We start from the raw sequence: 22,064 nt of genomic DNA, 5'->3' as shown, positions 1-22,064 counted from the left end.
ATTTGACAGAGACACACATGCTCATCTGCATACATACAACAAGATAAAATATATAGTTACATGCATATATATGCACATATATACAAATATATAAGTATGAATATAGATAAATATACATATACACATATATATGTATATGCATATATGTATATTTGTAGATATATGCATATGAGTGCATATACGTATACATAACCACACAAATATAAATTCATAAAGACATATACATATATGCATACTCGAACATGGATAGAAATTGAAATGAACAAATATATACCTACACAGGAATATAGATATATTTACCCACACACACACACACACACACACACATATATATATATGTATTAGCATAGAAACTAATATAAATATATATATGTATATGGACATATATAAATGTATCAATGTAGTATATAAAAATGATGAAACAACATCAGCCAGAAATCATCATGAAGATACTGCTTGATTGTTTGAAGTAATCATGCACTGACAAAGCAAGGGAGTAAGGAGAATCAATAATCATGAAAAAGATAATCATCACTCGCACAGTCATACAACAAGACATTTTGGGGGAAGGGAATATGTCAGAGTTATCAGCAAGCAAACATATAACATATTGAAAGACAGATAGGTAAACTTCATGTGACTAGCCTGGCACAACTGGGGTCACAATTTGTAGTACTGACTCTACTGTTTGCCATAACTAGTATATCCTCGCATAGGCATACACCACTTAGCTCTGCCTAAAAATGGATTCTGGTATTTTTCTTTGCCCTAAGAAGCGTGAAATGTCCTTCATAGGAGAAATTTATAACAAGAGATGATCGGTTATCTTGAGAACAGAGGATGATTTGGTTATACATGCAACCAAAAGGATTCTGGGTGATGAGATTAGCCTTTCAAAACATAGGAAAAGAGTTAACAATAGAATCCCAACAGGGTTTGCAACTATTTTACTTACAATGGGAGAAGGAAAAGCAGTAGCAGTCACATTATGCAAGTTGATTTTCAAAGAAGAATACTTGGGTAACCTGGAAATGGCAATAAAATGTGTGGATGACAATCTACAAACACCTTACCTAGAAGATTATTCCAAAGTGGAGGAAGCCTTTGATAAGGGGGAGGTGCTTAATGTACAATTCAAAAGGCCTATTCTTAGTAATAAAGACCAGAGACTCTGCCACCAAAGACAAATAGAGATTGTAACAAGCATTGCATTCCTTAAGCAATGGCTTGGAGTGGTTAAAGAACCAAAAGGGGAATGATGGGTGAGTTATATGGTAGAAGAAGGATGGACCCCATTCTAGGCTGATAACCTCGCCGAATCATAGGCCTTTGGTATGGAAGCTGCAGATGACAAGGAAGAAGATTAAGCTCCAGTTACATAATTTTTTGCTATTACTATTATAATGAATCTTATACATAGAGATATAGGATCTGCAGTTAGCTCATGGTACATAGTGAACTGTTTATTTTCTTTGATATAATATACATAGTGGAGGAAAAGATACTCACTGTATGACAATATCAAAAATATAGTTAAACCAATACTTAAATAAAAATAAATCTTGAATATCATAGTAAAAATCTAAAGTGCAGGCTAGAGAGGTTGTGGTAGTATCAATCCTTTGCTGACCAGTGCTTTCACTTCTGATAATTATTGTAGATTGGGTAATCTCTCAAAGTAGAGCCAACAATTTCTGATGTTGACTTATTTTGAAATAAACCTAGTCTAGAATAACAACAGGGGTGAGTATACAGAAATAGTATTGGCTTTTATTCTTCTCTTGACACTAATAGTTAACATAGTGGTTTTGCGGAAGAAGGTTTTGAAAATCTGTTTTGTAGGATAAGTAGAAGGTGATAAATATGGCAACAGGGAACTTGGAAAGTTGGACAGAAATACACTATCCCATGTAAATCAAAGATTCTCCATATGAAGGGCTTTTTGATAAGCCAGAATGTAGAACGTATAAAAGGTCATATGTAATTTAAATGTTATTAGATTGATTGGACTGATGGTCCCGGGCAAGGCCGAAGGTTTTCTCCTCTCCGCTCTTTCCTACCGCTGCCCTCACTAAGCAGAGATTGTAACATTCTTTATTAATAAAATACGGCTTGGGCCTTTTTACCGAGAAAAAAAGAAAAAAACATGACATGTTTAAATGTAAATGACTAAGTAGATATTTACAATTAGGACATTGTTATCGAATTTAAATTGATGTTAAATTGATTAATTGACCTCAAGTTATCTACCTAAGACCCCTTAAATTGACATAAATTGGAAGTATTTAAATGTATGCACATATGATATATATAATTTATATAATCACTTGAGTTTGTAAATTATGCATGCATGATATTTATTATTTATTTCAAATGGTATATTTATAATCAATTGAGTTTTTAATTGTTTCAATCGAATGAGGTACATTTCAAGTCAAATTCATGATATGGCTTAAGGGGGTGATATTTCTTACGTTCAATAATATTGTTTAGTTTTATGAAATTTTCATTGCAATTTCTTATGTGATCTATTTCAATTAAATTGTACATATTAACATGTATCTTAACTTGGGGATGCAATTGAAATGAAAAGGGGATGTAATTAGGATATGTTCAGAAAAGTTTGGGGATAGAATTGAATGAATTAAGGGGATACATTTATTGTATATTGTTCTCAAGACAATTTGTTAAATAGATTAAAGTAAGATCTATATAAAAATAGATATAAATTTACATATAATCTATAAACATGGATCTAATCCCTAAGAGATATAAACATCTAATTTGTATAATTAAACATCTAACATATTTAAACATCTAATCTAATCTACTTGATATGACAAATTATCTTTAAATGATGATCTATAAATGTAAGTATATATTTAAGCATCTAATGATCTACAAACATGTATAGATAAGTTACATCTAACATATATATAAGCATGTCTAAATTGTACACATACATGTATAAACATTTAATCTATATAAACATGATATCAAATAAACTTCTAATCTATGATCTCTATATATAAATTATATCAAATGTATATAGGCATGTATCATCAAACATGTAATCAAGTCCCTAGAAATACATGTGTGTGTGTGTGTTTGTGTGTATAACCTAGGTAGAAACATGTTTGATAAAATCTATATAAAGGTAAACATGTCTAAGAAAGTCCATAAAAGGGTGTAGCATTGTAAATTGTCATCAGGCCAATTTACACCTCATGTTTGTGCTCCTACTTTAGTGCATCCTCCCTCATCTCCTATCTGAGTCCACTCAATTCCTTAACTCCAGTTTTGATGCCATATGTACACCTACCAAATGACTCTCTAAAGGGGTGTCCTCCTCTCTGAGACTTAATTATGGTCCCTAATTGAGGAGGACCAAAGTTCCTAGTGCCCTGGTCCCCCTCAATGGGGCCCAATTTTTAAATAGAGGATGGGACCCACCTCTCTAATAGGAAATGAAATGGGTGGCTCTATATGACCATTGGAGATTTGCCTAATTGGTAAATTGACCTAGGATCTCATACATAAAGAGATTTGATCAACCTAATGTTATCCAAGCATCATAAGTCTTCGACCTAAAGCATTCAAGCATTCACAATCAAGCATTTTCAAGAGTCTTCAAGGCTTCATATTCTTCATTCAACCATTGTGGAGCAAAATTACATATCCATATGCAAGAATGTGTGTGTGATTAGAGTTTTGTTATGTTCATGCCAACTCAGACAACATATGTGATTGCATTCAAGAAGCAAAGCATCATCATCAACATTTGCAGATCTAAGGTATATCTTTTCATTATTTATTTTAGTATTTGCCATATTTCATTCAAGTTTAATTCCTAAATTGGGGTTTGACTTAGGCAAACCCATATTCCCAACCTATTTCCCTTCTCTAGTGTGCATAGGAATAGGTATGGAGCTACGATCTTCATAATTGAATTTATTTATATAGACAAATAGGTTCCCCTTTGGACAGTGAAAAGTGTAGAGGGCTAGAGAGACCAACATTCTGGTTTGACATTTCAGGAGATCATTTTGGGAATAGATATGAACACTCTTGTCATTGCTTAGATCCATGTTTGTGGCTCGACCTGATGACTATAGCTCATTGTTCATTTGTTTTTACTTCAATTCCAACACATTTACCCTAATTTCAACATTTCGACAATTCAATTAAAAAGAGGGCAATCAATTCAAATCCTAGTGAATCTAATGAGAATTCTCGGGCCTTATCCTTGTTGATTTTTGATAGATCTACTAGGTTCACCCCTCTTTTAATGTAATTATCTCTAAGCCCTAAATATTAGTTGTTTTCATCCTTCTTGTGGTGGAAACCCTAATATTTTCACCATTACAAAAGGTAAACATGTAGATGGGAATGCTCTAGGTGGCAGCTCGGTCATCATGTTGGCTACGAATGGAGTGATCCTCCGAGTGAGAGTCTTAGTCTAATGGATGTCCAAGTGATCCCTGCATATAATAGAACACATTAAATATCAATTGATATTATCAAATAGATCAATAGTTCTGTATAAAGAATGTGCATGTACATACATAATCTAGAACTCACCTGTCCACTAGCAGGTGTCACATCAACAAAATCCTGCTTATGCACACGCTCTAAGCTCAAGTTTTGAGTAGCATGAGATAACTATTACATGTGTACATGATAGGACTATTTCAAAAATTGAAAGTTACAAAAATTATAAATTAAATATACTTGCATGAATATTTACATCTTTCATGCACCTACTGAGATAGTTGTTATGTCTTGTGGCATTAGGATGCCAAAAACATAATAGTGATCATCGAGCATTGCATGACTAGATGATGCGCCTATAAATGGTCTTGGTCAGGGTCAACTCATCATATATCTACCCAACCTATCAGAAGAAATGGTAGATGTCGGAGATGCATTATCTCCAATGTTTTCAATTGCTTCCCTCTAAGAAGCAATGACCATCTAATTTGCTCTGGGGGTGAGGGATGGGGATAATCGCAAGAAATTTGTGACCAACCAATTGTCTATCTGTCAGCACCTATTGGTTAGATTTGTGATATGGCTCTTGATCAGCCACTTTGCCTTGCCCCTATCCAAAATGTCTTAGAAGGTCAAGGTAGTTGACCTTCAATCCCAAACGAACCTCAGCGTACACCTACTGAGAAAAGTATAATGGAATTTGGTCATTATTAGGATAAAGACCATGTGCAGTTAAGAACCAAGGGTAAATTTTCTTAGCCACATCTGCATCTATACATTGTCTAACCTGGTATCTAACCTTGTTTCTATCTTGATAATAAATAAATAGATCTCATTTAATAATTTCCTTGGGGATTGCACGTTGAACATCCTTCAAGTAAACATTACCCAAGATCTTTGCCCTCAACTCCCTAAATATGGCATCCACAATCTAAGGGTCTGAGTATGATGTATACTGGCCTAGACGCTCTCTAAGGCTCTCTACACACCTCAAAATGGTCTAGCATGTATTCTTATACACATCAATAGTAAGGGGGTCATCTATAATGGCTCTCAATTTCCAAATATCCTTATCACTATAATGAAAAATAGCATCATAATCAAGAATTGCATCCTGATGTGCAGGTGGTGCATCTGGAGCCTGATCATCCATCTATCTATGTGTCATAAAGTTACAAATTATGTATGTGTACATGAACACACATGTAAAAATCATGGAATACTAAACATTAAATTTAAACACTAAATTTAAACATTAAATTTAAACAATAAATACTAAACACTAAATAATATTAAACATTAAATTCAAATACTAAACATTAAATTTAAATACTAAGTTACATTAAAATATAAATACTAAACATTAAAATTGTACATGCATGTGAGCTCAAACTAAACATTAAATATTGGATATTAAATTTACACATGAACTCAAACTCAAACTATATAAAAGACGGGGAGAGAGAGAGAGAGAGAGAGAGAGAGAGAGAGAGAGAGAGAGAGTTAAAACAAGTTTATTTTTAATGCACCAATTCCAAGTATCTGTTAATCTAAAGAGAGGTCCTAAATTGACTTAGGGGAGGGAGGAGGAGAGAGGGAGGGGGGAGAGAGGGAGATATATATCTAGACAAAGCTTGTAAAAATAATTAAGGTCTAGAGAGGGAGAGAGATCTTGAGAGAGAGTGTGTGTATAAAAAGACTTGAGAGAGAGAGAGAGAGAGAGATCTACTAAAAAGAATTAGAAGGGGAGAGAAGATTTTTAATGAAAATATTTCAAGGTTTTTAAAGATTTTTCTATGGTTTTGTAATGTATACAAAAAAATTTCTAAGGTTTTCTAAGAAAATTGTAAGGTTTTGTAAGATTTTTCTAAGGTAATCTATTTTTTTTTAGGTTATCTAAGTTTTTCCAGAAAAATTCTGAGGTTTTCAAATATTTTTATAAGGTTTTTTTAAAGCGTTCAATGTGATTTAAATATGCAATTATTTATCTAAAAATACAAGAATAAAAAAATAAACGTTTGTACTTGCTAAAAATTATTTACATTAATATACCAATAAATTTTAAAAATATAAAAAAAAAACATACTTGAGCAATTTTAAATAAAAAAAAGTTTTTGGGTGCACCTCATATAATAAAGCTGGAATAGCGGGTGGTGTAGGGTGTTGAGGAGATCCACTAGCTGAAAATTGGAGAGTGGGTTTCATCTAATGCCCTGTGGAGCCTAGAGAGACAATTGAAAATGACAAAATAACTTTCACCTTGGGTTAATATACTATTTGTTAAAAAGAATGCTTTAAAGAGGGTTTGATCAAAGGGGGTGTTCGATCAAACCCCTTAAAATATTAATAAAAAAACCCCTTTGATCGACCCCCCCCCACCTCCCTGACATCAATCATATGATTAGTCAATGGTTTTCTATTGAACACCTCTTGTTCAATCAAACACGCTTCACCAATTTTTTTCCCACCCTTGTTTTTCCTTTGTGGGTGAAAAGGCAACCCACTATTGTGGGATCACCCAGGAATCTGAAAGATGATGATTCTAGCCCCTCCCCCCCACAACAAAAGCAAACCTTTTGCACTTGTATAAGCTAATAAATCACAAAATTTAGAAATGACAAAAACTAAGATCATTAAGTACCTGGTGAATATTCTAGAAAAATTGACTGCAGATCTACATAGAGGACTCAAAGATTTTCGATGAGATGTGGAAGTCAAAAAATGGAGTCTATTTTCTCAAGTTATGGCCTCGAAAGAATGAAACTAGAGGTTGACTTTGGAGGCTTGGTATGGAAAATTGGTGCAAAATCTAATCAAACCACCTACAAAATCGAACAACCCTCTGAACTAGGTCTCCAACAATATCTCGTTTATTCAGTTTTTACTTTGTATGATGAAATTATGAGAAATACACTGAAGATTGATTTTTTTAGGGCTTGGAAGGTTTGAAGGGACCCCAAAAATGAAAAATTTCCCAAAATAGAAAGTTTCCAAAAATAGAAACTTTTCAAAAAATAGAAAGTTCCTAAAAATAAAAAATTGCCAAAAATATAAAGTTTCCAAAAATATAAACCTTTCAAAAACATAAACTTGTTGGAAATAAAAACTTTTTGAAAATGGAAACTTTCTAAATTTTTTTTGCAAAGAATTATGCAATCTTTGATTTTGATAAATTGACAAGCGATTTTAGAAAAATCTCGAGCCTCTTGAGCACCATGGTGACATTCATTTTGCCCCAAATTGACCAAATTTTTCAACTACCCTTGGAACTCACCTCGAAAAATGTGCCCTCAACCAATTTGACCCCAAATTTCAATTGGTCGGATATTGACGAAACAATAGTTAATATTAGGTTTTTTTGATGTTGCGAAAACTATGGTGATGCCCATTTTGTTCCAAATTTGGTAAAACATTTGCTCACCTCCAAATTTACAAAAAGCAAATATGTGACCTTGCAACACTTTTGAGCAAATAAACCCTTAAAACTTGTTAAGGGGCTAGCCAAATCCATGCTTTAATGCCATCTTAAATTTTGCAACACAAGCACCGACAAGATCAAATGAAAAACAATAACACCTTCCACAAACAAAAGCTACACAAATGAATGAGTCATATTACTCAAAAGCAAATAATACATAATGAATTACAATTATACAATGAAGTGCTTATAAAGAAAGCACTGAGCTAAATTTAGGAGAACTAAAGTGCAAGCAAGAGGAACTAAATAAAGCTCAACTCTAGCTAAACTAGATGCATAAAAGATAAACTAGCTACACAACTTAGACAAAGCACTCTAAAGTGAACTTAAGCCAAAAAGCATAACTTGTTTTAAAAGAAACTAATAGCTAAATATGCTCTAACAATAATTTCACAAAAGCTATGGCCCTTTTTGGGGGTGTTAAAATAGCTCTTTCCATTTCTATTAGGTAACTTCTCATTGAAGGGGACTCTAAACTAATCATTGATGTGATTAAAGGTGTTTTCCACCTCAGGTGGGCTTTGTAGGACATCATAAATGACATCTAAAAACTCCTCTTGGTCCTATACCAGTTTGAGTTAAAACACACTTACAGATTAGGAAACAAGGTTGCTAATGTTATGGATAGTTTCAAGATGGATCATGGTTCGTTAAGGTGCTGGAAAAGCTTCACTTGCTTCCCTGATCATGTCAAAAGACTTCTTTCTTTGGAGTGCAGATTCCCTCCTTTTTTATTATGATTGTGTAGCGTCCTAAAATTGCGACACTTGCAATTTCGACTGCATTTCGGTCTTCACGATGGCGACGCAACACAGAACCTGAATGGAGACCCCGAAACTTGTCCACGACACCAAAAACTGCATTTTCAAGCACCCTGGCCTGAACCTCCTTTGCACCCTGCTGTCCCGGGAGGTGGGACCAGAGCGCCCAGCGCCCTGGTCCCTGGCCCTATTTTGGGCCCGGTCTCCTATGGGACTTCGGGTCTTTTTAGTTTGCAAATTGGAAATTATCTTTCCTGGTCGGCCTAAGGTTGGGAAAATCAGTCTATTAACCCTAATTGACAAGTATATAAATGACATTTTCCTCTTTCATTCGATATGATGGAAAAGGCGTGGAAACTATATTCAAGCATTCAAGCATTCAAGCATTCTTTCAAGCAATTGATCATTCTAAGTCTCCATTCAAGGCTAAGTGTTGCATTCAAGACAAGGATTCAACCATTGAAGAGGAGATCACATACTACATGCTACATACAACATACAACAATACAACAAACAACAACATCTATACCTTCGCACATAAGGATACAAACATCCTTACAACAAGGTATTAGTACTTGTTTTACATTACATTTACAGCAATTTCTCATTTCTTGGTTAATTCCAAAACCGGGGTTTGACCTAAAGGCAAACCCCTCATCCCTAACCCCCCAATCGTCTTCGCTTTTCTGTGTGTAGGTTGCAGGTACGCGGCTGAAATTGAAGATCTGGAATCCTTGTGCAGAGACGAAAAGATCCCCCTTCGTTTCGCGGATTTTTCGGAGGACCGTGTGCACGCCGGGCGCCATCATCCCGTCAACTTTTGCTCAAATTTGCAAGACAGCGCCGTATCGACATTTTACTGCTAATTCCAGGTCCGCAGCTTCATCCTATATCCCTATCTCAGTTTATAAGCGAATCTTTGTCACTTTCTATGCATTCCTAGCTTAATTCTTCTATCAACATTCTTTACAAAAGAGGGTAGCCTTGCTTTCTTAACCCTTGAAACACATTTAGCATCCAATCTTGCATTGTGTGGGATTGGATCTTGTGGGTTTCAACCCCTCTTTTGAATGTAAAGTCTCTCCCCTAAGTGAAAACCATCAACCCTAGTGAATCTCCCTTCTCTCTCCTTGGAGTTGGAAGAGGGGAGAGCGACTAGGGTTCGATCGCGATTTTCCGCTTTACATTTTGGTGAACCCGACGTGAACATCCTTTCTGATTATTCATGGTTAGATCTGAAAATTGGATTCCTTGATTACATTTCCATGTTGATCTTTTGCAAAATTTTAGAGGTTAATTGCATAAAAACCCTAAATTTTCTTTTTAGTAATTGAACTTGCGAAATGTCTAAATGTTAATGCTTGTTTTAGATTTACCCTTCTATTACAAATTATCAATTCATATCTATGCTTTAATTTTGAAAATTAAGTGGTTAAGTGTTAAAACCCTAATTTTTAAAACCCTCTTGATTCAACCTTTGTCCGACAATTTCACTGATCAAAACATTTCCAAATCAGCTGTAACTTTGGATTCCGCAATAAAATCACAATATCTTTCATCCCTGAAAATTTGGAAAAAAGTTGCGAGGACCGTGTGCACTCCGAGCGCCATCGTCCCCGACCTTTTTTCTGAAATTTCGGGAGCTAGATCTTACTGTATTTTCCTGCTAAAATCCAAAATTTTGGCTGATTTTATCAATCATAACACTTTCAAAATTAAAGTCAAAGTTGGTCTAGTGATTGCTTGGATTGAGGCTTCTAATTATTCAAAAATTGTCGAAACTGAAATTCATGTCAAAATTGTGTTCTTACTGTCTTAAATCTGAAAAGTGTGTTTACATTCATTAAAAATTTCAGTGCTTTATTTAAATTCTTGCAATTTGTGACTTTTGAAATTAAGTGCTTAATTACAACAACTTCAATTTCCGCTTTCAAAATTGAATTTTGCGTGAAATTGAGTCAACTTTTGAATTTCAAAACTTGCATTGCTTTCGGTATTCCCTCTAAAATCATAAAATTCAAAATTTCAGTTTCCCTCTCTTTTTCAAAATTCAAATTTTTGCATTTTTCGACAATCTTGGTAGGGTTCAATTTCGAGATTGCAACTTTAATTTGGCCTATCTACAGATCGTAAAATCACTCAATTTTTTCAGATTAACTCTAAAATCATCATAACTTTCATCCCTGCAAATTTCAAAAAAAGTTGCCGGGACCGTGTGCACTCCGAAGCGCCACGGTCCTTGACATTTTTTCTGAAATTTCGGGAGATTGTCCTGATTATATTTAACAGCTTAAATCCAGAAGATTGGCTGATTTTACTGAAAATTGCTACCTCTAAATTCAAAACTTTCTCTCTCTCTCTAGTGCATGAGTTTTACAACAATAAGCCCTACTTACACTATTCCCGTTAGACGAAGCCGTAGAATTAAGTCTCTCCGAGGTTTAACTACTGAGGAGATGGAACCTAATTTGAATAGCCTTTTTAACAAGGACATGGGTAATTCCTCTAGTCCTCTTAATGATGAAGAAGCTCTCCATGAGGTTTCTGTAGAACAACTTTCAAAATTGGATAGCCAATTTGATGATTTTCGACAATGGATGTCTCAAGAATACCCCGATAGTCAAGCTCTTCCTTTAATTGAGGGTCTAAAACGTATGCTTCAAAGTGATAAGAATGGAATTGATATTTTGCGTGGTATTGCACACATTGTGGATTCAAATGTGATGCCTATGAAGAGTTGTGCTGAAACTTTGGGTTATACACAACCTCCTACTCAAGTCAATCATTCTATTCCTTTGATGACTTCTATTGCTAGCATACCTACCTTTACATCAAACATAATGGGTACTTCTACACAAGACATTCCTCCTGTGATCACCAGTCATGGGGGCAATCCTTCCTCTTCAATTAACCCTCTTCCTTCATTCAATCCGATTTCTTCATTCGTCCCTTCAATGAGTGTTCCTATTACATCTCCACAAATGAACATGATGCAAGGGGGCAATTCATTCAATCATTCCATTCCTCCTTGTAGTGTTCCTCCTGTCCAATCATCTCCTATGACTAATTATCATAGAGTCCCACCACCTTACTCTTTACCTTCTTTCAATAACATAACACCTCCATCTCAATCTAACACATCTAATATGAACTCTTCGACTGAAGCGACCATTAACAATCTTGCACAAACTGTCTCTTCTTTACAGCAACAAATTGCCTCTATGAATCAATCTAAGTTTAGTGTGCCCACATTTGATGTTGCGAGCCCACTTTCTCTTGACATTGTTCAAGCTATCCCTCCTAAACATGTTGAAATCCCGCATTTGGAGCTTTATAATGGTAAAGGTGATCCTCTAACACATGTTAAGACTTTTCAAACAATCTGTACTGATTTTGCCTATGACCAAAGGTTGCTTGCAAAATTGTTTACTAGAACATTAAGAGACAAAGCCCTACAATGGTATTGCTCGTTGCCTTCTTATTCTATTACTTCTTTCGAACAACTTGCAAATGCTTTCATTCAACAATTTCAAAACAATATAAGTCCTAAAGTTACTTTGATTGATTTAATGCATTGTAAACAAGGTGTTAAAGAGAAAGTGACTGATTTCATTGGTAGATATAAGCATTTGTATGCTCAAATTTCTTTTCCAGTGCCTGACAATGATATTCAAAGAATCTTTATTTCTAATTTACAAAAAGATATTCGAGACAAACTTCTGTTTTCTGAGTTTACTTCTTTCCAATAGTTGTGTGCAACTCTTCACAATTATCAACTGACTGTGAGTCAAATGGAACAATCACATCCTATGGCTCCGAGTGATAAGGGTGATAGCAGTCAACAACCATTTGGGAAGTTTAAACCGAACAGAGATTCCATCAAATTCAATGAAAACATCATCAACAACAATGTGAATGCAGCATCAGGTGTGCCTCCTATTTCTAAATTTTTCAAGAAAGAAAGAAAGTATACTCCTTTGAGTGAATCATTGAATAGTATTATGAATAAGTTATTGGAACAAAATGTGCTTACTCTTCCTCCTATAAGGCAAATTGATCCTACAAAGATTACTTCACCTTATTTTGATAACAAAGCTTTTTGTCAATTTCATCGTCAGCCTGGGCATGATACTGAAAAATGTTTTTCTTTAAAGGGTAAAATTCAAGATTTGATTGATAATAATACTATTTCTGTTTCTGGAGTGAATGATAAAGGCAATACATCTGTAGCTCCTCCTAATCAAAATCTTCAGATTTTCACTGATCCATTACCTTCTCATACCTCTAATGCGATTGAGACTAATGATTCCTCTCTTTCATCTGATGGTCTTGTGTCTATGACTCCGAATGTGATTAACTTTGTAGAGCAGCAAGAAAACCTTAAAGAACCTTCCATCACATTTGATTCCAGTGAAACCATTAGGGCACTTGATGGTCCTTTATACATAGTTGCAAAAGTCAAGAATACACCTTGCCGTGGAGTGCTTATTGATCCTTCGTGCATGGTTAATGTTATTACTGAAGAATTTCTTTTTACTTTGCAATTGAATCAAGTGATTTATGACAAAACAGATGTGATTGTGAAACTATTTGATGCATTTTCTTCTCCTGCAATTGGTTCTATTACATTGCCTATTGAGGTCCATAACAAATCCCTTGATGTGAACTTTGCTATTATTCCATCTTCCGAACAATTTCGTGTGAAGCTTGGCTATCCTTGGCTGTCTTCCATGAAAGCTATTGCTTCTCCTATTCACAAGTGTTTGAAATTTCCCCATAATGGTGAAGTTGTTACTATCAATCATAGTCTCTTTAAACTAGCTGAAAGAACTTCTAGCGTTCCTCTTGATTACTTTTGGCCTAAACAATTCCAATCTCTTCCTCCGCGAAGTGATCATCTTTTCAAATCTTATCAAAAGTGGAAAACAGATATGATCCTATCTCTAAGTGAACCTAGAACACCCAAACTTGATATTCCTATCATTCTTGAGAAGGAAGTTCTTCCTTTGAAAGATAAAACTAATGTCTTTCCTCAAGAAGATTCCCAACCCGTTCCCATGGATGTGACTATGTCTATATCTAATAAACTTCCTAAAAGTAGACCTATCCCTCCTCGTCATGATGGACTTGGTCTCCTTCCTAAACCAAAAATTCCTCCTTTATATGGAGCAGTTCCTCCTCCTTCTTTTTATAGAGAGAAGAGACCTTCTTCTTCTCCCATTATCCAGCCTAAGAGACCACAACCTAAACACCCAAGTGATAAGGATGAGAACATTCCTCCTCCTCAATCTTCTTCACTTCCTACTAAGACTAAACGAAATCGTTCTGCACGTGAACGCCGACGAAAGCGTCGTCTTAGAGCTCAAGCAGCTGCTTCTCAAACTTTGCAATCTCCAAAAACATCTTCAACAAGCATTATTCCATTTTCTCCAAAATCTCCAAAACATAAGATGCATGATGGTCTTGATCTTGTGCGAATTAAAGACCCTATTTTTATAAATCTTGATGATGCTATAGATGAAAATGTTATTCATGATGAAAATGTTACTCCTCTTGCTTCTGATAGTGAATATGAACTTGTTGATATTGATAACCATTTATCTAATGAATTTTCTAAAGCACTTATCCTAGCCCCTAGACAAGAACAGCATGGCTTGGAACATGAACATAGCCCTTGTTTGGATCTTGTGAGAGCTCCATCTGCTGTGTTGGATGTTCCTCCTCTAGCGTGTTCCCTACCTTCCCGAAACATTGATCAGCAAGATCGGGGGGTAGATGACGTGCTAGACTAGTTACATTAGCATAGCAGATTCTCTCCTCCTCTCTTGTGTTACTTCTTCTATACGTTATTCTCATTCTTCTATTTGTTGTCCTTGGTGTTGTCTACTTGAAGACGATGCAAAGCATTGAGATCTCTTTTGGTCTCTCTCATGTTGACTCAAAAGACACATGTGTTCCCTTCTTCTAGGTGACCTTCCTTGATTGGGGAATAAAGAACAATTATGCATACATACATATGATATACATGAATTATCATACAGCATACTGACCCCGAGGAAAGCGAAGTCACCTCATGCTTTGTGTTTTGTGTCTATTATCCTTGGGTTTATCTCACACTTGGGGGCTAAATCCTTGCGATAACGTGCTCCTTTCCTTTCTCATTTCTTATGTGTATCACTACGTTAAAACAATCACCCCCGTTGAGGCGTGTGCGATCGCTTTAACGTAGGGGGGCATACACCCTGTCTATCCCTTCAGGATACATGAAAATTTCTTGGAGAACTCAGCTTTGCCTTGAAAATTTTCGGTATTTCTCTTGCATGACTCATAGTGAGGGAACCTTACTACTGACAGTCATGGTTCTCCCTCGTGATCTTCCCTTTTACTTTGTCAATCGAAGTCGTAAGATCCTTAGTCCACTGGGGGCTTGGTGTGTCTTGCCTCCTTGACGTGGTGAAAGTCTTTCAATATTGTTTCCTTGTACTTTACCGGAAGTATGAGCATACATACTCCCGCTAAAGTGGGGCTAAATGTAGCGTCCTAAAATTGCGACACTTGCAATTTCGACTGCATTTCGGTCTTCACGATGGCGACGCAACACGGAACCTGAATGGAGACCCCGAAACTTGTCCATGACACCAAAAACTGCATTTTCAAGCACCCTGGCCTGAACCTCCTTTGCACCCTACTGTCCCGGGAGGTGGGACCAGAGCGCCCAGCGCCCTGGTCCCTGGCCCTATTTTGGGCCCGGTCTCCTATGGGACTTTGGGTCTTTTTAGTTTGCAAATTGGAAATTATCTTTCCTGGTCGGCCTAAGGTTGGGAAAATCAGTCTATTAACCCTAATTGGCAAGTATATAAATGACATTTTCCTCTTTCATTCGATATGATGGAAAAGGCGTGGAAACTATATTCAAGCATTCAAGCATTCAAGCATTCTTTCAAGCAATTGATCATTCTAAGTCTCCATTCAAGGCTAAGTGTTGCATTCAAGACAAGGATTCAACCATTGAAGAGGAGATCACATACTGCATGCTACATACAACATACAACAATACAACAAACAACAACATCTATACCTTCGCACATAAGGATACAAACATCCTTACAACAAGGTATTAGTACTTGTTTTACATTACATTTACAACAATTTCTCATTTCTTGGTTAATTCCAAAACTGGGGTTTGACCTAAAGGCAAACCCCTCATCCCTAACCCCCCAATCGTCTTCACTTTTCTGTGTGTAGGTTGCAGGTACGCGGCTGAAATTGAAGATCTGGAATCCTTGTGCAGAGACGAACAGATCCCACTTCGTTTCGCGGATTTTTCGGAGGACCGTGTGCACGCCGGGCGCCATCGTCCCGTCAACTTTTGCTCAAATTTGCAGGACAGCGCCGTATCGACATTTTACTGCTAATTCCAGGTCCGCAGCTTCATCCTATATCCCTATCTCAGTTTATAAGCGAATCTTTGTCACTTTCTATGCATTCCTAGCTTAATTCTTCTATCAACATTCTTTACAAAAGAGGGTAGCCTTGCTTTCTTAACCCTTGAAACACATTTAGCATCCAATCTTGCATTGTGTGGGATTGGATCTTGTGGGTTTCAACCCCTCTTTTGAATGTAAAGTCTCTCCCCTAAGTGAAAACCATCAACCCTAGTGAATCTCCCTTCTCTCTCCTTGGAGTTGGAAGAGGGGAGAGCGACTAGGGTTCGATCGCGATTTTCCGCTTTACAGATTGTTCACAATGTTTTTGGTTGGATTTATTACCACCTTCTCACCCATATCAGTCTTCTTGTGTTTTGTGTGGTTAGGGGTGGCCTAGTTCAAATTTATATCTATTATTTTTAAATATTGTATCGATTGATGTATGACATGGATGTTGAATATGACCATGAGTTTTGTGATGGTGGCTAGGATGCAATGTTGCATTACTTTACAGGTCCTAAAACTGATGTGGTCTTCCTACAGTTGTCCTGACAATGTGGAGCCTAATTAAACTTGGGCTTTATTATACAAGTCAACTCATCATTATTATTATGACCCTTGTACTTTCTATATTGACGTTGAGATTCTTGTTATTAATAATCTTTCAAACCAAAAATCCTTGATCTTTAATAATGGTGTGATTTGGATGGTTGGGATGGGTTTTATTGCCTCCATTTCATAAATTGTACTATTGGTCTTTCAAGGCACATTTGACATTTTTTTGCAATGGTACCTAGTAATAATTCCTATTACTACAACATACATCTCAATTTATTCATCCTCTGTCTTTTTATACACTCTTATATATTTGTTCTAATATTTTTGAGTATTGGTTGGGGTTTGCAAAGTTTACAAAGTATTGGTTGCTTTTGTGGTTAAAAATGAGAGGAGACATAGTTAGAATTGAGCCCAACTCCTATGAGGAATTCAATGCATATGCCATTGTTTGACATATATGTAACGAAGGAGGGGTTTCTTTCTTAGAGTGCCTTAATGGGTATGACGAAAGTTTGTCTATTCAGTTTGCCTACTCTTAGAACAATAGAAAGGTGATGATTGGTGGAGTTTCTTTTGAAGTGGATGAAGAGCTCATTGTGCATGCTATTGCACGATGAATACTCAAGGCAAGAAGTGGAAAAAACATAGTAAGGTGACCAAAAATGAAAGCTTCTCCCTATTCTTTGAAGAGGGAGAAAAACTCATCAAGCTCCATGGCAGATTTAACAGGGAGAAATTTTTGAGCGTTGGGACAAGGTATGCTTAATGCTCATGAAGTTTTTCACTCTTGAAGGGAGTTTTTTCTATGTTGCTACTTATATGATTTTCCCCTCAACCATTACTCCTTGATTATTTTTCCCTTTTACCTCCTGACCTCTTTAGAGAGATTCATCAAAGACACTTTGAATGTGGGTATAAAAAACCTGGATAAACTTCTCATTCCTCTCTACTAGAGGCTTATCCTTCACCTCTACCAATTCCATCTATCTCTATGTCCTCTTAAAGAAATTCAAGAACAACATTCTAACTCCCCTATGACTACTACAATTTTAGATACCTCAAGTAGCTTCAAAGTAAAAAAGAATACCATCTAGTACTCGGGCTCTTCCCAAGCCTCCCCCTCTACTAGCAATCTAGTTTATATGTCCCCCTCCTCGCATGTCACTCATAGCCCCACTAGTCTTCCTATCCCCCATGGTAGAAATTCTACCCCCATAACTCCCCATATTGGTCATAGCCTAGCAGCTCAAGGTCTATGTGACCTTAAAAACAACCCTTGTTCTCAAAATTTGGGTAAAAGGGGCCTATCGAGGAAACATAAAACTCCCTTGGCTAAGAAATTGAAACAAGCCTTGACCAAACCCTTTATTGAGGAAGTTACTTTGAAGGGTGAAAATGTTGAAGAAAGTGGGGGAGGATAACACTATTAAAGACACTAGTACTCATCCTAGAAGATTTAATAGACTTGTGAGCCATCCAAAAACTAGGGATAAGGAGGTTATAGTAGATGACATGGTTAATGAGGGGGGTTATGCTAATGAGGAGAATGTTGGAACTAATGGTGTTGGAAAAAACCTATAAATACCATATAGGACTCTGACAACATAGACATAGCTCCGACGGAAATGTTTAGAGGAACCCACACCTGTGCAAAATTTGATAGTACAACTGTAGAAATCTCAGCTCTTAAGGAGAAGGTCATGGAGTTGGATAAGAAGATGGTGGGCATATCCAAATTCAAATCCAAATTGATGCATAGATCGACCACCATGATCTGTTTGTTGTAGGAAAAGGAGCTAGATAAAGATGAAAACCATAACCGAACTTTACAAGTAACTCACTAAAGATTGGGGCCAACACTTTGAATAGCCCCTATTATTTGTATATCTTTTTTGGTGTTGTTTTCTCATCTCTATTTAGGACTTTTCTCTACCATGGATGTTTTTTACATTTACTGTAATTGTTATTAAGACTCTTATGTGTTGTTAGTGTGCTATTTATGATCTATTGATTTGTCTAGTTGCCTCCAAAAATTTTATTAAAGGGTCAACACCCTAGTACAATTGCTTTTAATATCAAAAGCATGATATTATTTCAACTTTAGGGCCATTTTTACTTTTTATTTATGTTTACTACCAAAGGCAAATTTATGTACCTTGATGATCATCTCCATTAAATATGCTTTTCACAATTATCATTCAACATGACCTACTTGTTTGTCATGCATTTCTATCTTTAACATTATTAATTTACATGATTCATATGTCTGTATACTTATATCTTATTAAATTACCTTTACATATCATTTATCATTTTTAGTATCCTCTAATTCCTTGCATTTGATCAATGCAACCAATTTAAGAGGGTGGACTAGCTAACATTTTATGTTGAGATTGTAGACAAGAACACGTTCCTAGATAAAGAATCGTCATTTTACCTAGATAGATTTTGATCACATTACATGATCATGCCTAGAGTGTAGTATCACATTATGTTTATCACACTATATAGAGTATTTCAATATTATTTTCCACATTCTCTCTCCTTATTTTGTAAAAAATTGAATTTAACTTTCAATATATTTTTTTTTTACTTGTGTGAAAAAACTACTCCTACTAGCCGTTGTGAAGCAATTTGATGTATGTATACATAACTTTGATATTTAAAAGCATTTAATATATAGCTAAATCATATGTTCATTCAAGAAAAAAACATTATTGCACACTTCAATTTTAATAGAACAAAAAGAATTAGAATCTACTAGACCATCTACATGTTTTAAAATGCTATCTTTACATTCACCAAAAATTGAAAAACAACTCCAGACAAAAATTAACTTAGAAAAACTTGAATCTAACAATCATTATATATTTCTAAATATCATTGTCCTTACACATGATTTAATCTCAAACACTAGAACATTCCCACATTGCTTGCCTAATTTCATGAAGAAAAAAAAATTATTTCCTTTTTGAACATCTAAAATCAAATTTAAAATGATTAAATAATTAATTATGACGTCAAAATAGACATCATAAGAAAGTTGATATAGTCGACGCGTTGCAGAAATAATGAAGAAGACGAAGTGGGTGCAGATTCCATTCTTTCGTTCCATCCATTTCAATGTACAGTACTCAAACTCACTCCCAACACTCATATTTCAGATAAGCCATTCAAACAAAAGTATACAGCGGACCAGAAATTAAAATCTATGTAGCTGTCAATTGATATGCTCCACAAAAAAAATTGAGAACATTCAATGAATCCATCGACAAAGCCTGCAAACAGTCATTTCATTCTACATCATATAAAACCTGTACATTTCTGTTTAACAGTATAAACACCCACAAAAAAACCTTGTAAATGCCTGCAAAACTTTAAATCAATGGTGGATGAAAATCCGTTTGGATTGATTCGTCTGGGAGGACGCCACAGCACTGCCTCCGATGTTTTGCGGCGCAAATCCGTGAGGAGACGGCATTGCCAAGAACTTCGGAACGTCATCTCCGGGCATCATTACCGGCAAACTCCTTCGGCTCTGACAAATTCACCCGTTTAAAAACAGATTTTTTTTCAAGCAATCGATTTCTTTTCATTAAATTTCAAATCCCAGAACTTTTCATGAGCATAATCAAATAAAAAATTACATATGTATACTGAAAATTTCATGAGCATAATCAAAAAATCTACCATGAATCCTGAAAACCTCACGAGCATAACCAAAAAACATTACATATGAATACTGAAAATTTCATGAGCATTATGAATATTGAAAATCCCATGAGCATAACCCAAAAAAAAATAAAAAATTATTGTTATTTTTAAATTTGATTGTATTTTAACATAAATTTGGTGAATGATATTCACAATCTGATTATAAAGTTTCATTAAGGATACCAGATTTTTATAATTCATGACGGTTATCAAATTCCATTACTGATATCAGATTTCTATAATATGTGGTTTCTATGGTGATTATTATTAGATTATTTGTAAATTAGATTGTCATATAGTTTTCTCAGAAACAATTCGGTGAGAGTGTGATTAGAAACAGCGATTCAAAAAAAAATCACCAACACAATTTAGATTTTTCACATTCTAATTCAGAAACAATTAAGTGAGAGTACGATTCCACAGTAATGCAAAAAAACCATTTAACAGTAATCAAGTTCCAAAATCACATTCATAATTAATGAGCTAAAAAATTGGGATCTGAAGAAGATAAAACGATCACCTGGTGGATTTGAGTGTTCTTGCTGGGGCTGCTCCAATTGGGCGGAGCAGTTGCAGGCGGCATGAAACTAGAACGACTGGTTGGGCGCAATGAGGAATTTCCTCCGCCGTCACCGCCGCCACCGCTTCGATAATGGCGGCGGTGGTGCATGTTTCGGATCTTTTCCCAGTGATAACAGCAGGAAAACAAAGCACTGATGCCCAAAACTAGAAAAAGAATAACGGCGGTGCCGAAAGGAAAACCCATGGGGGGCTTTCCCGTTGTGCTGACGTCTCGTCGATCAGAGGAATCTGTCAATATTCTCATCCGCCCATTAGATAGCCATGAGTGCTGCGGCCCATCCATAAAAAGACCCGATTTTGTTCAGTTTGCAGCAGGCAAAATTTTTTTTTTTTTTTCGATTTCGACTCTGAAATCGTCCTCTGGAATTAAAGCTGCTATTTTGAGTCTGCGACCCGCAGCCCCATGACAAAAAGTATGAGCTGTATGACAATATGAATCGATTGTTCGGACCACGGATTTGTCGGCAATTCAACTTTCCGTCAGCATCAGTACTACGGCCTTGTTACTTCTCCCAGTACATTAAAGAAGCAGGGAGATTGGCCGACCATTTGACGGATTAAGATGATGCTGTACAGCTAGGGGCAGAGCCTCATCTTTACAGTGAAAGAGAAAAACTGTCATGTTAAATACTGTTCTTCAGCTATTTATCTGGCTATGGGGCAAGGCATGAATTCATTTAGAGCTGAGCTTGCGTGGCTCAAATTGCACCGCCCAGTGGGGCCTGGACTGGTGTTCTGGTCATGGCTGTCCATTCGAAATTTGCTCACAGTACTGGTTGTTGAATATCTTGTAGCACTCTAGTATGGTCCCGTGGGTAATTTATGGTATAGATAGTTACATTTGATTTTTTAATCAATATCAAATAGGGGAAAGGGTATCATTAGTAGTTATAGTTAAGTTTGTTTATCTTAATTTTTTCAAGTGTACATTGGATTTGATGATTTTTTTATTTTTTTTGTATAGGATTGAGAAAAAAAGAAAGAAAGATGTTTTTATGGTTCACGTTGTTGGGTTATGGGTCTACATGGGACTATCATGTACTCCTTGCAGGG

At 35.9% G+C, this 22,064-nt stretch overlaps 1 protein-coding gene across 1 annotated transcript; it reads right to left on the bottom strand.

Moving 5' to 3' along the window:
• Positions 1-19,787: 19,787 nt before the first annotated feature.
• Positions 19,788-21,782, bottom strand: LOC131060016 (uncharacterized protein At5g65660). Its single transcript, XM_057993114.2, has 2 exons — positions 20,950-21,782; positions 19,788-20,253 (listed from the first exon to the last, which is right to left on the bottom strand). Exons 1-2 carry the CDS (start codon positions 21,292-21,294, stop codon positions 20,098-20,100), a joined length of 501 nt encoding a protein of 166 aa, XP_057849097.2. The 5' UTR covers positions 21,295-21,782; the 3' UTR covers positions 19,788-20,097.
• Between the last annotated feature and the right edge of the window lie 282 nt (positions 21,783-22,064).

This window comes from Cryptomeria japonica, chromosome 1, assembly GCF_030272615.1.
Source record: "Cryptomeria japonica chromosome 1, Sugi_1.0, whole genome shotgun sequence".
Classification (NCBI taxonomy): domain Eukaryota; kingdom Viridiplantae; phylum Streptophyta; class Pinopsida; order Cupressales; family Cupressaceae; genus Cryptomeria; species Cryptomeria japonica.
The sequence above is the reverse complement of the archived record's forward strand: the minus strand, read 5'-3'. Positions and strand labels throughout refer to the sequence as shown.

Excerpts from the sequence above, each read along its gene's own strand:
- LOC131060016 (XM_057993114.2), bottom strand. The coding sequence starts at position 21,294 with ATGGATGGGCCGCAGCACTCATGGCTATCTAATGGGCGGATGAGAATA. Across the intron at positions 20,254-20,949 it reads AGAACACTCAAATCCACCAG|AGCCGAAGGAGTTTGCCGGT; the intron begins GTGATCGTTTTA and ends TGAATTTGTCAG.